Raw genomic sequence first — 16,566 nt, forward strand, 5'->3', positions numbered from 1 at the left:
CAGCAAGAAACTATTTGAGAAACAAACTGGAAAAAATGAGGAAGTTTTTATGTATTATTAGAGTTGTGAATGAATGGAAAATCTGAACAAAGAAATTTTGAATTTCGTGAGTACAGTCTAAGAGAATTTAGAAGTTTCTGTGATAATGAAATGTTTAGAGATGAGCTCTTGGATATATAGAACTTCCTCCTCTGCTATACTGTGTAAATAGGAAATTACTCATACAGATACACATACACACATAATGTAACTTGCTTAGGTATTCACGTCATGTCTCATCTTGATATTTCTGTTTCAGCTTCCCTTCCTTTTCAAATTCATCATCCCATCTCTTATCTTCCAGAGGAGTTATGCAATCCTAGCCCCTGTGGAGCAAACACAAATTGCAAGGTGCGTAACGATAGGGCTGTCTGTTCCTGCTACGATAACTATGTTGGTAACCCTCTCGATGGATGTAGGCCAGAGTGTGTCTCTGATGGCGAATGTCCCTTCAACATGGCCTGCAGGAATAATATGTAAGTGGAGGACCCCTCAGTATTGGATGATGCATAAGTAAATGGTTGTTGGTTAGTATAGTATGTTTTCAATTTATTTCCAGTCTTTCTGTCATAGTTCTTGTTACAGATATGTTATAATGTTCTTTTTTCTTCATACCTTGTTGACTGAAATTTCAATTATCCACATTATAATTTAGCCAAGGTTTAGTCACTTGTTGCTGTAATCAATTGTCAAGAAATGTTATGTCAGAATGCTCTTTTGACATTTTTTCTGTCCCTTATGGAATAACTCATATCTGTCTACATAATATTCAATTTTTTTAGTTAGATTTTATTGTGTTTAAAACACCATTGTTCAAATATTAATCTGTTTATCCCTTGGGTAGAGGAAAAAGAATTCTACCTCCATTTTCCCATTGTGTTGTAGGAGGCATCTAAAGGAGGTGGGAGGGGCTGGAAACCTCCCCCTTCATATATTTCCATTTCTAAAAGATGGAACAGAAGCCAAGCAGGGAGTGCTCATCCTCCTTAAAAGGTTTAGGCTAGGGTGTCTGAATATGGATGTATCCAAGATGAGAAGAGAGGAGAGATAGGTGGTATGTTTTATGAAAGAAACCTGAGTAAAGAGCTAAGGAAGGAGTAGCACTACTGAATCAGGAGTTGTGGGGGTGTGTAATAGAGTGTAAGGAAATAAATTCTATATTGATGTGGGTAAAACTGAAAGTGGATGGCAAGAGATAGGAGATTATTGGTGCTTATGCACCTGACCATGAGAAAAAAGATCATGAGAGGCAAGTGTTTTGGGAGAAGCTGAGTGAGTGTGTCAGCAGTTTTGGTGCACGAGACTGTGTATAAGCAATGGGTGATATAAATGTGAAGGTATGTAATGTGGCAGTTGAGGGTATAATTGGTGTGCATTGAGTATGAATGGAAATGGTGAAGAGCTTGTGCTTGTGTGCTGAAAAAAGACTGGTGATCGGGAATACCTGGCTTAAAAAGAGAGATATATACAAGTATACAAATGTGAGTAGAGATGGTCAGCGTATTAATTGATAGGCACGTAAAAGAGAGACTTCTGGATGTAAATATGCTGAGAGGGGCAGCTGGTGGGATGTCAGATCACTATCTTGTGAAGGCAAGGGTGAAGATTTGTAGAGGGTTTCAAAAAAGAGGAGACAGTGTTAGGGAGAACACAGCGGTGAGAGTAAGTGAGCTTGGAAAGGACACTTGTGTGAAGAAATACCAGGAGAGCTTTAGTGTAGAATGGCAAAGGGTGAGAGCAAATGAAGTGAAGGGAATGGTTGAGGGATGGTATGTATTTAGGGAAGCAGTGATGGGATGTGCAAGAGATGCATGAGGCATGCAAAAGGTGTGAAGTGGGCAGATTAGAGAGGGTAATGAGTGATGGAATGAAGTAAAGTTGCAAGTGAAAGAGAAAAGAGTTGTTTGGGTGGTACATACAAGGAAAGAGTGCAAACTACTGGGAGTTGTATAAGAGAAAGCAGCAAGAGGTCAAAAGGAAGGTGCAGGGGATGAAAAAGAGGGCAAATGAGAGTTTGGGTCTGTGGCAGGGGTGTGTGATGTCACCATGGTTGCTTGATTTGTTCATGGATGGAATGGTGAGGGAAGTAAATGCAAGTGTCTTGAAGAGAGGGGCGAGTATGCAGTCTTTGGGGGAAGAGAGAGCCTGGGATTTGAGTCAATTGATGTTTGCTGATGATGCAATACTGATGACAGATTCAAGTGAGAAATTACAGAAGTTGGTGACCATGTTTGGAAGGGTGTATGAGAGGAGGACATTTAGAGAAAATGTAAATAAAAGCAAGGTTATCAGTTTTAGCAGCATTAAGGGGCAGGTTGGTTGGGGTGTGAGTTTGAGTGGAGAACACTTGGAGGAAGTGAAGTCTTTTTGCTACCTGAGAGTGGACATGGTAGCTTATGGAACCATAGAAGCAGAAGTGAGTCATATGGTGGGTAAGGAGGGAGAAGGTTCTGGAGGCACTGAAGAATGTGTGGGGAAAAGAATGTTACCTGGGAAGGCAAAATGGGTATGCTTGAGCTTGAAGGTATAGTAGTGCCATCAATATTGTATGGATGTAAGGCATGAGCTATAGATGAGGTTGTGCAGAGAACTGTTCATAGTATGTCCAGTTTCATTTGCAGTGACATTGTTATATAATCCGCAGTATTCTTTTTTCTTTAGTGTAGTACATTAACTTGGTATCTCATTATCAGTAATACTTTACAGTACTATATTTTTGACATTGACAAATTTCTACTGACTGTAACAGTTTTTCCTAACACAACAGAATATTTTGACTCTAGAATTGTTTTCCATAGTGACATTCCTTTTCATTTTGATATCCACTTGAACTAATAATACTGATCTCTTGTGGGACAGATGTGTGAATCCATGCCGTGACGCATGTGGTGAAAATGCTTATTGTGAAGTAGTGAACAGTCGTGCTGTCTGCAAATGCCCTGAGTACTACAAGGGAGACCCTCATAGCAGGTGAGTAACAAACAGATACGTACAAGGCAACATGAATATAGAAGTCTCCCTGTCACACACACACACACACCTGAATATGTTTGTGCCCAACATCAGTCAGATGGAATGGGGTGCAGGTCATGGAAAGCATTGAAATGTCGAGAAAAGACATTAACAGAGTACTAAAGGGTTTTGACACATTTAAGGTCGTTGTCCAGATGAAATTCCCCTATACATGCTGAAGATGATTGCAAATACATTTGGCAGGCCATTTGAAATACTACTAAATATATCACCAGAGAGAGGTAAAGTGTTAAGAAATTGGAAGGGGGCAAAGATCGTACATGTCTTTCAGAGAGGAGACTGGGAGGGTACACTACAGACCAGTCTTACTGATGCAAGTAGTCTGTAAAGTACTGGAAAAGAAAAGCTGAAAGCAAATGGATGACTGCTTGCAAAGGAAAGACTACCTAAGGGAGAGACAGCATGGTTTCAGGGAAAGGATATTATGCGTAATGAACTTTAGATTCTTATGCAAGAGGGGGTCTTGTTTTAGACAAAATAGTAGGCTACATGAATTACCTTTATCTGGATTGACAGGGAAAAATTACTAAAGTGGAACGAAGGGAACTAAGGATGCATGTCAGAGAAGCCTTCCTGAAATAGGTTAAGGTCACCAGTTGCCAGCCATAGGGTTCTGTTCTCAGACAATTGCTACTCCTGACGTATGGGAATGACTTGCCAGAAAGACTGGATTCCTACCCAAATATGTTTACAGATGATGCCAAGGTCAAGAGATAAGTTAACAGCAAGAAGGATTGCAATAACTTACATGGAGACCCATACAAGCTCCAAATTTGATTGGTTACGTGATTGATGGAATTCAACCCATATACGTGCAAAGTTATTAGGATTGGACACAGTGAAAGAAGGACTTATTATGAGCATTATATAGCTGAAAATAAGTTTTAGATCTCTCCATAAGAGAGAGACTTGGGAGTTGACATCATCCTCAAACTGTTGCCAGTCCCAATTTGAGATAACAGTAAAGAAGAAAAATGTTTGCTGACTTGGATTTAAGTACATTAATAAGAAAATATTCACTAAGCTTTTCACATTCTACAATTGGCCAGAACTAGCATTTGCTTCTCAGTTTTTGTCACTGCACATAAAGATGGTACTAGAATTAAGAGATGAGTCACAGGGAAAGGCTAGAGGCCATTTTGTCCACTATGGCAGAGAGGAGTAAGGGCTGACCTGATCAAAACCTTTGTTTTTAAACCAGTTTGATGACATATTTAGTGAACAAGTTTTTGAAAGATGTAGGGATGAAACAACCAGAGAATCTCACATGAAATTTATTAAGAAACATCAGAAAAGTTGTAAAGAAGTGCTTTTATAGTATGAGTAATGGATAAATGGAATAAACTGAATAACAAAAATTTGAATGTGGTCAGGTGACAGAATTTAAAAAATTGTTTGATGGTAGAAAAGGTTCAAGAGATGGGGCCTTACAAGTGTAAAACTGCATCCTTATATAGAACAAACAGGTATTTACAAAAAAAAGGTAATTACAGACATACAATCAATAACACTGGAATATTTAAGAAATATCAATAGTGTCTTGAAACTTCATTGCATTTACTTATTTGCAGCATTAGGGGACTTTTAGATCTCATTCTTTTAATGCAGACAGACACTCCCCTTTCTCATCACATATCAAGATTCCTTCCTTGTTCCCTTGCAGGTGCTTTGCTGAGTGCATATCCCACGATGAATGTCCCAGCCACAGGGCATGCATCAAGCTGCAGTGTGGTGATCCCTGTGAAGGGGCATGCGGCACGGGTGCCTTGTGTAAAGTAGAAGACCACAAGCCCATCTGTTCCTGCCCTAAGGATTATACTGGTCATCCCTTCGAGTCCTGCCGTCCCTTCACTCCAGGTAGGGAGGGCAGTTTGCATGCACAACAAATTTAAAATTTTACCTTTGGTTTAGGACAATAGGTAAGCCTCTATCTCACTGTGTTCGTCAGAACAGCACTGAAGTTCTTAGTACTTTACATATGTATCTTAGAATGTTGTACATATTGCTAACAACCATAAAAGCAAAAAAGTTATCTCATGTTGTTCTTGCATTACAGCTGACCTCTGCAACCCCAACCCATGTGGCAGTGGAGCAGACTGCACTCCAGGCTACAGCAGATCAGGTGAAAATAGACCTGTATGCACATGCCCTACTGGCTACATTGGCGACCCTCTTGTATCCTGCTCTAAAGGCGAATGTGATTCGGACAGTCAGTGTCTCTCTCATCAGGCCTGTTACCGCTACATGTGCATGGTTAGTTTTTACCACAGCCAGTCAGACTGATTCTTTTTTAAAGATTCTTGCAATATCATTACAAATTGTAGCTTAGTAACTAAGTAGGGAGATGTATTAGAGCATCATCAGGTTTTTGTGGCTACTTTTGTCAGTAATGGTGCTTGATTCCTTAATATTTTATTTCTTCAGGACCCTTGCTACACAAGTGTTGGCAGTGTGTGTGGAGAGAATGCTGCTTGTGTTGTGAAAAATCACAAGCCTGTTTGCTCCTGCCCACGGGGATATGATGGAGATGCCCGTGAATCCTGTTTCCCTTCCGCAGGCAGCTATGCCCCTGGCAGAGGCAGGAGGAGTTAAAAGAATTACAAGAAGTGGCGACGAGAGTGGAAAAATGTTGACAGCAAGTAAAGGGGAGAGAGGGAGGGTAACAGAGAAACAAGTTAAAGTCAGGTCTGAAAATTTGTTGGCGGTAAAACTTTGGTATTGAATATCGAGGTTATTATGGCTGTGTTACAAATCTTCTAAAGAAGTATATCAAAGAAACCAACTTGGACATCCTTAGACTGTGCTCTAACACTTGGATTCATGGGAATGAATGCATCAACTGCTAATAAGGATATGTTAGAAACTTAGCTCTCAATTTTTTTATTCTGTTCTAAAACTAATGCATATTTAGTTACAACAATTTTAAGGCAAAATAACGGGAAATTATTTCATGGAAAATAGGATAGGACAAGTTGCACATGTTGAGTTCTTCAACCTGTTGATCTTATTACCTATGCAAAGGTCAGGGTTGCATATTCTCTGTTTAGGAGGATTTGCACATTGATCCACTGCATCCAAGTTTACTTTGTCATTACTATTTTCATATAACCGTATGTAGATCTACACACATTTTTTTTTCTTGTCCACAAATGCACTTTAAAAGCAAGCCAGCAAAACATATTGTAACAAAAAATTACCCTAGGGCTGTTGCTTACAGTGGTACTAAATACGAACCAAATCAATCATCTGAATGTGTTTCTGCTTTACCTAGTCATTCTTTACTAAATGTGTAGAAAATGGGAGCAGGTGTTTACAAAGTTGAACTTTTAGAGAAAATGGGGTATAGGATTTAACAGCATAATATGTTTTAGAAGGCTGTCTCTTCGAGTTTTTCTGATGGAATCTCAGCTCCAATGACCTAGTGAGCCCTTTATAAAACGTTCTGATTGAGGTTTATTTTTGGAGAGATGGGGGGCTTTATTTAATGCTCATTTGGATTACTGCAGTCCCCTTCTGGAAAAAGGCTGCAGTCAGGATCACTATTCAGATCTCCTCTGGTGCTTGAGGATTCCAGTTCCTGTGTAATTATCCCTGATTACAGAAATCCTCGGAATGAGCCTTCGCCCTCTTCTTATATCAGTTATGGGTCACACGAAATAACCCACTAATATATTTTTTTCGTATATATAAATAAAAAATTTAAAATCTTGCCGCTCTTTTTATTTTTCCCTAAAAAATGAGATGGTTTACAGTGATGAGAAATGCATGGCAGCAGTGCTACTGTAATAGGTATGTTGAGTACATGTATTGTAAGAGGTTTGGAAGGATTAAGATAAAATGTATAGATACACTGCAAATGAACACCAGATGCATTAGAGTGGGCCTACTGGTGTGTTGTGCGTAATGATACATGTATTACAGCACTGGCTTATAGGAGTGTTATGCATCATGGTAAGTGCTGAAGTGTGGGCTTATAAATGTTTTATGCATCTGACAACTTGCAATATGGACCTCCAGGTGTTTTGCATTTAGATATCTTGCAGTGTTGGGTATCATGTTTGCTGTGGATTATAACAACTGTTTTAGCAAGAGCCACCAGTATGTTGTGCATTGTAATATGTTAAAGTGCGGGCCTTTAGGTGTGTTGTAGATTATGACAACAGTGTTGCTCTGTGGGCTTGTGTGTGCACTGTGGATTGCGTTGCAGTGTGGACTTGCACGTATGTTATGCATTATGACAAAAGTTTTAAAGTGTGCACCTATAGTTTTTTGTTTTTCTTTATTACTAGTTCATCTTTTCCCACATCAGCAAGGTAGCACCAGGACCATATGAAGAGAGGCTGCATTCACTCACATGTGTTCTCCAGCTGTCATGTGAATTGTGTTGAAACCACTGCCCTGAATCCACATCCAGGCCCCACATCTTTCTATGGTTTTTCCTTCCTGCTACAAATGCTCTGGTTCAGCCCATTAACAGTATATTGCTCCCTGTACACTACACCGCTTAAGTTCACTATATCCAGTGCATGCCTTTCATGCTCTTGCATGTTTAGGCCCCAGTCACTCCAAATCTTGTTTCACTCTCTCCTTCCAACTTCACTGTGGTCTCCCCCTTCTTGTCCTCCACTTCTGACACACATAACTTCTTTGTCAACCTTTCCTCATTCATTCTCTCCATATGTCCAAAACCTTTTAGCTTTCCCTCTTCAGCTCTCTCTGCCACACTCATCATATTACCACACATTTTACTTACTCTTTTATTCCACAACCAAACCACCCCACATCAGACATTATCCTCAAACATTTAATTTCCAACACATCCACACATTCTCATGTACAGTCCATGCTTCGCATCCATACATCATTCGGACTATTATTCCTTCAAACATACCCATTTTCGCCCTCCCAGATGTTGCCCTCTCTTTGAACACATTCTCCAATGCTCCAAGAGCCTTCACCTCATCACCCACCTTCTAATTAACTTTAGTTTCCATGCTTCCAAATTATCTGTCCCTCTCCCCTACTGAGCTCAACAACCTTGCTTTTATTTGTATTTACTTTCAACTTCCTCCTTTCACACACTTTTCCAAACTCAGTCACCAACTTCCATAGTTTCTCATTCAAATTGGCCACCAGTTCTATATCATCTGTAAAAACAACTCTCACTTCCCTTGGTCCCTCACCCCGTACAGACTGCACATTCGTCCCTTTCTTCCAAGACCCCTTGCATTGACCTCCCTCCATCCTATCCATAAACAAACACTCGTGGTTACATGACATGACCCTTCTGCAGACCATTCTTCACCTGGAACCACTCGCTTCCCTCTCTTCCTACTCTTATACATGGCATAAACTCTTGGGAAAAACTTGTCAACGCTGCTAGCACCTTTTCTCCCATATCTTATATTCGTAAGACCTTCCACAAGTTATCTCAGTCAACCTTATCATATGCTTTCTGCAGATCCATACATGCCACATATAAATCCGACCCTCTGCATATTTCTCACAATTTTCAAAGGAAGCATCCAATTCATATTTTCCTTACCTTGCTCCACCCTCTCGTCACCACTTTTGTATGCAACTTACAATGTACACTTAACAATCATACCCATTTAATCTGAACTCTCACTTTTAATCCCCTTGCATATATAGTCACAGATGACTATATATGCATTCCGCCAAATATACTGAAACTCATAACTAACCAATCAACAAATCACCCCCTTCCTTAAGAAATTCAGCTGCAATACTGTGCAATCCATTAGCGCTGCCACATTTCATCTGCACCTCTTCTCTCTTCGATATACCACTTTCCATTACCCTCCCTTTCCACCTCCCTCCCCCCAAACCCACACCAGATAGTCGAATATAAGTCAACCTATCATCAAACACGTTTAACAGTTCTTCAATATAACGACCTGTTGACCACTTTCCTATTCGCCCCCTTCACCAGTTTCCAATTTTCTCTTGTTTTATTCACAATTAGCTTTCTTCCAAAACTTCTTATACTCCCCGATGTCCGCTGATACTTGCTCACCCCAGTTTTCATTTGCCTTCTTTTAACTCGTATATTCTTGAGCTTCTGCCGTTTTCTCGTGTACATTTCCTAATCATTGCCTCCTTCCACGTAAGTTCCGCCCGTACACTTCAGTTTTCTATTTCAACAACAACTTTACTTCGTCAGCTCACCACTCGCCACCCTTTCTCATTTGCCATCTTCCATCTTCTGCACTTGCCAGAACTGCTTTTCAAATCCCTCCTATCCCTCACCTACTCTCCTATTTTCGTTTACTTTCACCTTTTGCCATTCAACATGTCACTCCTGGGAGTTCTTCACGCAAGCATATCTTCCAAGTTCACTTACTTTCAACCACCCATATCGTTTCAACTCTTTTCCCGAAAACCTCTACAAATCTTCACCCTAGCCGGTTATGATCTGCCATTTTGCCAGCTACCCCTTCGAGCCCTCACAGCACCTTCACTTTTAAGAGTCTATTTATTGCACCCCTATCACAAGCAAATGACGTGTTGCGAGTCTGGGCTTAACAAGTGTGTCGTGTACTAACAAGTGTAGCGATGTTGGCCGACAATTTGTTGCGGTGTGTGGGTTTATGCGTTGTGTATTATGACGTGTTAAACCGTGGTCGTGCAGATGATGTGCATTATGACATGCTGCGTGGGGCGCACTGTCGTTTTTTGTGTGCAGAATGTTACACTGGAACGCCGAGCAGTGCTAAAGTGTACTAGAAAAATATACATATCTGGCACCTGCAAGACGACACAAGAATAAGCAAAGCTTTAGAAAATGAAAAAAAAAAGAAATGCTACAAAAGAGACTGGACATAATCTGTGAATGGGCAAATGAAAACCTAATGAAATTCGAAAGGAGAAATTTAAGTAAATTGGGCGGACGGGGGGGGGGGGGGGTCACTATTTATTGACATCATAAAAAAAAAACAACAACAGAAAACGACATGAAGAGTGTCAGGGATTTAGATATAACTGAAAATAAGAATTCAGTATATAGAGAGCCTACCGTTAATACATTATAGTACTGTCAAACCAAAGAATGGGTGAGAACCGTTCTCAGTAAGAGATTGAAAACTAATGCTGAAAATGTTTAACCTACGTTTAGGAAGCAAAGTTGATGGCTACGTTATTTGCTCACCCGGCAAACAAATGAGAAAATTCAGAAACATTTCACCAAGAAGTTTGACGGAATGCATGAACTATCGTGAGAGGTTTTACATGATAATATCTGCATGGCAAAATTTAAGTGGGCATGAAGAAAAATATTGAGCCGAATAGCAAACTAGACTGAACGATACAGAACCATCAAGTCGGGTGTAATATTTACACTTAAACATTTCAAAAAAAAAAAAAAAAAGTAACAGACAAGGACATGAGAATCCGGCGAAATATGGAAAGACTATTGATGTGATACCAGAAGAATTAAGAAACATCTGAGAGACATCTACAGACACGTTTGAAATAGAACTTGATAAACGGTTGGGGTCACTCCACAATCAACTCTAAATGGACAATGAAGGTGAATGGCGGCTCGAGTGTAATTCAACAACCAAAACGCGCGGTAAGCGTTACGCGCTGGCCCTGACATCGTGACACAATCTCGTTATAGGTACTGGTAGGCAGATTCTTTGTGTATCTAACAAGGAAATGGCCTTCAATACTAAATAAATCCTTCAACCCTCTCCTTACAGTACAGCTGAAGAATCATGCATACCTCAACTGAAAAACTTTGTCGTGAAAAAATTTACGGTGACAAATTAAGAGATGTAGTCTTAAAACATTTTGATCAAAATTATCCCAACAAATCGACTGATAACCTAGCCACAAATTTTTTGAAGTTGGTTAGATCGCAGTTACTATTTCTTATAACCAAATATGTAACAAGCCTACAGACTGGAAAACAGCAAATATCTTCCTTTTATATAAGAAAGGAGATAAGATATTTACCTTATATCGCCGCTCAATTAGCCTCGCATTGTATATTTGCCTTATATCAACGACCAATTAGCTTCGCAATGGCTTTCTCTGAAACGTTGGCTGAACAAAAACAGATGCATGGCTCCTGCAAACAAAAGAATCTATAAAATAAATTTACAAGAACTGCTAAGTTTGACAAGACAACCAGACCCAAAAATTCCTCTGATGCAATATACCTAACCTTTAGCAAAAGCATGGCATAAAGTATCAAGCAAGAGACCAATAAAGTCATACAGAATAAGTATAAAGTAGACTGGCTCGCCAACAGAAGCCATTGACGGGCTGAAGTGATGAGTGGTGTGCCACAGGGGTCCTTTCTTGGCCTCGATTTTCATAATATACATTAATGGTCTAGAACTGGGTATAACATTTCCAAATCTGATGATACCAGTCAAGGAGGCAGATGAAACCTAAAATAATTCTAGGATCTTGAATGAGCCGAGTGATCATCTAAATTAGCAGAAAAAAAATTGTTAGGTATATCAATGTGGTCATAAGGGCACTTTTGGCTAGTGTTTTCTCCCTGGAATTCGTTTCCGGAGACTCACTCAACTTGGATACGGATGAAGCAGTTGCTATACTTGATATATCATGCTTAAGTGAAGGAGGGATAAAAAGCATTAGTGGACGCGGGAATGATCCAGCGAAGCGCCACTCGTAAAGTTGAGAAATCAGAAAGTGTACACAACACAGGCCGACCCTTTCAAAAAGCAACAATTAACACGCAATCAATTTAGAACATTGATATATTAGTATGCATTTCTTGCATCTCAGTGCTATTATAGTTCACCATTATTTGACGAGTATTATTACTATAATTTAAGATAAGCCTATTGCTCTCCTGACTTTCTATGGTGCTTATCGGTGCAGCGAAGGTACTTTCTCCGATCAGCTCTGAATTTTACATGAAAATTCTTCTCAGTGATCTAGTTTACTATGAATTAAATCAAAGTAAAATTTTCTCCATACGGTTTCAAAACCAGATAGGCCATTATAAAAGCCAAACATCTTTTTATATTGATGTTAATCCTTCCCATTTCATGCAGATTTTCTTCAGGTATCACATAAGCTTTTAACTTCCCTCAGCCAGCCACAAACAAAATGATTGTAGGCTTCCATATTTTTGTAATTTTTCAGTTCTTCCTTGTCGTTTGGTGCGGGTGCAAAAATAGAAAAAAAAGCCGGCCAGGGTAACATTGATGGCAAACTATGCAAACTCTGCCGATAGGTAATCCTTCTTGAGAGAGTAAGGCTCTATACCTCGCAGTAATTTCATTATCTTGCTATTATCTCGCTTTTACGTCCTTCAGAAGGCTCGAAGAGCTTGTCTTTCCCGTCCGCCATTGCGTATCACCCATAATGGCGGATCCTTTGCCAGTGAGACTTCAAACGAAAACGTTCAAGCTCCACCAATCGCCTCTCTCAATGTACAAACACATCACCTACATTGCATTCCCTTAGATTCTCAGTCCGTTTCCACTGGTTATTTTCTAGCATTCTTTGACGAGTACACCAGTCTTCCACTTGCTCCCTTTCTCCTCTTTCCACCACTGGTTGGAACTATCAAATAAGACTGCCAGGATATAAAAAGGGGAAGTCTGTGAGACCGTCCCCAGCATCCACGCTGAAAATGGTTACGTGGTATCTCCCAACCGCCGGCCACTTGGCAAAGGTACGATGATTCTGACTGCCAGCCAGCTGCCTCAGGCGTCGACTCTCTCAATTGCACTTGAGGATCAAGATGTGTTCATCCATTTTACTCCGAGTTTGTCAATCTATCTCGGAAATCAGGAGTGATTAAATGTCACTTGGGTCGTAATTGGTGGAACATGGAAGAGTGCTTGCAATATTTTTTTGTTTTGTTTTACACTTAGGTCAACACTCGAATCCGCAATATCAAGGCATGCACACGGACATGAAGGTACGTCAGTATTCTATACCTAATTGCCTTCTTTATGTTAATATGAAGTGAAGCGTTGTCTAATTTACTCCCGAAAATCCAATGTGTAGATTTTTTTCCCAACTAAAAAATATTGGGAATTTCTCAGTCAGTTAACTGACAAATATTAACATAAAAATAGTAAGGAGTTTTGGCAAGCACGAAAAATGTTCCATCAAAACAGTTGAATCGGTCAAACGTACGCATCCATCAACCATATCTTATCTCAACTTATCCGGGTATACTATGCAGATATTACGGTAATGCCGATCAGAGAGCCAAGACACTGGCTAACCATAATCCCGAAAATCATTCAAATTTCTGAGAGTCCGCAGGCGTGCAAGGAATGTGGGAAATGGTGGTTTTTAACAGTATCAATCTCTGAAATTCGCATTAAGCTTCAAAATGGTCTAAAACCAAATTATGATAGTTATAAAAGCCCCTTGAAATTGTAATTAGAAAGAAGAATAAAGAAAAGTAAACTTCAAGACACTGACACCATATATCAAATAAATTAATGCGTTGGTTGGGTTATCTTCCCGAAAAATCACTGAAACACGGAAACATAGCCCTAAGTATAACTTCTATTACAAAGATTTTCTAGTCTATTTAGAATTCCTGTTTCACACATCAACTTAGATATTTACTGGATTTACGAAAACTGCAACAACTTTTCTTCTGCAGGAAAAGCTAAAAGATTCAATAATAAAGTAGCACAGTCACAATAACTCATCATACCTAAAACATGAAGGTGTCTAATCACCAATTCATCTATGTACGCCGATGAAACCACTAAAACTAACAAAAGTGTGAATAAACACAAAATATGTGAATAATGAGTCAGAAATGGGTAATGTGTGTTTGTGAAGTTTTTTTTTTTTTTGCTCAGCTTGTCGTCTTCATGCCATAATCTCGTCCTCTTCACTGATCTTGTCTGACCACATTTCGGATGTAAGGTTGCTATTTAATGTTCTGTTCTAACTCGGTTTCCAATTATGCCCTTGACTATCCCTCCCCGAAAATAACTATTCCTCGTCGACATTGTACAGTGTCTTTCTGTTGACATCGTATAGTGTCTTTCTGTCAACCTTTTCTATCATTACAGGTATCGCTTTTAAGCGTACCCTGTGTCATTCCCCTTTCTAAAGCCCTCCGTCCTGAACGTATCGAATGACGTCACGTGTGGTGGTGGAAGGCTATATATGTAAGGCTTCGGTCTCGTGTTTCACACCGACCTCTTTCTTTCTTCCATAACCCCTTACCGTCTTCAGACGTTATTACTTTACAGTTTGATGGAAATATAGAGTAAGAAATTAGTTCTATTACATTTGTTGGGAGGAAGAAGAATAGGCACAAGAAATGACGCGGATCGCGGTTTGGGTTTCCAAAATGCCCAGAAGTTGGCCATCTTGAATTACTATGAATGTCACCAATTCTTGCTACGATCTCAATAACCATACTTAATAAAAACACTGTAGCTACATTTTTTAATAATGAAAAATATTTTCATTATATTTCTATCTATATAAAGGTACAAAAAGTTAAAAATATACGGTATCTCGGTAATGTCAAATGCGTGTGGTCGTGTGCCTCATCTGGCAACACTGATGGAGTGGTTAAAGCCCAGAGGAGTTGAGTGTTGTCTGAACGATGCTCGTGGATTTATGGTATCTCCTCGGTCTACACAGGAACATAGGATATTTTTATGCTCAGTGTATGATTAGCGAGTCTCCGGAAGCAATATTTTTGGGAAAGTGTGGAAAAACACTCGTGGATTACGCCATTTAGGGATTTGTTGTCAATGTTTGCAACGGCACTGCCATTGCCAGGAAATCCCACGCTGGATGTAAGTGGTCAGTGATGTTGAAAAGATGGAATGAACAGGAAATTATTTATTTTAGAACATAATCGCATGACACAGAGGAAAGCGAATAGGTCAGCAGTGACAAGATAGATTCGACCATTAGGTAAGTACTTCGTTAAGGTAATTCATGTTTTATAGGCATAATGAAGTACATATATTTTGCCAATTTCAAAGCCGATGGGTTATTGAACTGATGAGTAAATGGCACTAGGAAGTATGTGAATCTCATTGTGATTACGTAATATTACTCGGATTCATAAGGTTTCGTATTAGCTTTTTATGTGAATTCGTGAAAGGTTTAGAAGCACTTGTTGCACATGTAGAAACGCCTTCGAGGCAGATAGAAACTTATAACACATATCGCGCAAAATCATGTTTATTGATTTATTCTAGTCTTCTACAAGACAATCAGTCCTTAGAAGCTGTGAACAGGTAGTAATTTGAAAACTGTGTAGTACGTAATAATTTTATAACTGAGTAGTACGTAATTTGATCTTCGCCTAGAGTAGCTAAACAAAATTTCACTGGAGTGTTTGAGGCGTCAGATAAATAATATCGAGTATGCTAGTTAATGGGAAGAATTAGGAAGAACCTGATGCCTGTTCTGATATTTACTGACACCGGTCCTTGACATTTACCAACATTTCTGTAACGCTGTGGCTATATTGTACGATATCGTAGTGCATTTCCCATGGACTATTTTTACGGGAGTTCCGGTGGCTTACGCGCATCGGTAAAATTTTGGACTTTGCATTTTATGTTAGGTTAGGCTAGGCTCTAATTAACTTCTCAATCCTTTACTCTATCAGCCAACGCATATCAGTCGAAAATTTGGCTTAAAAGTGAACGTATGAATTCTTTACCTTATAAGCTCTGCCGTGGACCTTCACATGGCCTATTTTACCGATGCGCACGCGCGACAGGAACTCACGTGAAATGTCGACTAGGCTAGGCGCACATTACGAGACAGGCGACGCAGCACAGAGCAGGGCAGAAATCTGTATCTACAAGAGAGCACACATAGTGGGACGCATGGCAGCACAGCGCAGGTGCAGGCCTGCGTTGCCCTGCGTCACACACTGGTTGAAACAGATTTCTGCTTAACTTTTGTCATTCTGTGGCATCTTACGAGCAATTGGTTGACGGTGTTAGGAGAGATTCATTCTTGTATTGATACTAGGCATCGTGATCATATTTTTGTGGGAAACAACATGTTGACAAAATAAGGTAACAAACACTTACCTTAAGAAAACTGCCAGTATGTGATCATATTTTTGATAGAAACAAAATGTTAACAAAATAAGGAAATAAACACTTGCCTTAAAAAAACTGCCAATATTTCTTCACTTCCAATAGGATTTTGGGCGTAAATCCTGAGGTAATGTCACGCTCTGTCACAAAATGCACATTATCGAACTGTTGTCTGCTTAGTCGAAAGTCGTTCCTAAATTTTGCATCAGAGAATTCGGATGTCAGGGCCGTCTCCATACGTACTTCGTTTCTTCACGTACCCACTTTTCCATACCGACTCCTTTCCTTGCTGATGTCACACAGTATCAATAAATGCAACAGTTCAGAGTCCGATTCTGAATCTATATCTAAATGATAGTCCACCTTGGTCATGAGCAGTACAAAAGTTACCACACACCACGAAACACTGCCTCCCACTGTGCGCTTAGGTACC

The 16,566-nt window shown here is 39.7% G+C and overlaps 2 protein-coding genes across 2 annotated transcripts in view; both read left to right on the forward strand.

Annotated features, from left to right (window-relative positions):
* The window catches only part of LOC139746230 (uncharacterized), a 51,943-nt gene extending 45,162 nt beyond the window's left edge, over window positions 1–6,781 (forward strand). Inside the window, exons 8-12 of the mRNA XM_071657208.1 lie at window positions 344–515; window positions 2,899–3,009; window positions 4,736–4,929; window positions 5,129–5,325; window positions 5,497–6,781. Coding sequence (XP_071513309.1) covers window positions 344–515; window positions 2,899–3,009; window positions 4,736–4,929; window positions 5,129–5,325; window positions 5,497–5,664 — 842 coding nt within the window. The 3' untranslated portion in view covers window positions 5,665–6,781. The remainder of the gene's footprint in view (window positions 1–343; window positions 516–2,898; window positions 3,010–4,735; window positions 4,930–5,128; window positions 5,326–5,496) is intronic.
* A 7,843-nt stretch (window positions 6,782–14,624) lies between these two features.
* The window catches only part of LOC139746138 (uncharacterized), a 100,141-nt gene continuing 98,199 nt past the window's right edge, over window positions 14,625–16,566 (forward strand). Inside the window, exon 1 of the mRNA XM_071656996.1 lies at window positions 14,625–14,985. The gene's annotated coding sequence lies outside the window, so the exon portion shown is untranslated. The remainder of the gene's footprint in view (window positions 14,986–16,566) is intronic.

This window comes from Panulirus ornatus, chromosome 64 (genome assembly GCF_036320965.1).
Source record: "Panulirus ornatus isolate Po-2019 chromosome 64, ASM3632096v1, whole genome shotgun sequence".
In the NCBI taxonomy this organism is placed as follows: Eukaryota; Metazoa; Arthropoda; class Malacostraca; order Decapoda; family Palinuridae; genus Panulirus; species Panulirus ornatus.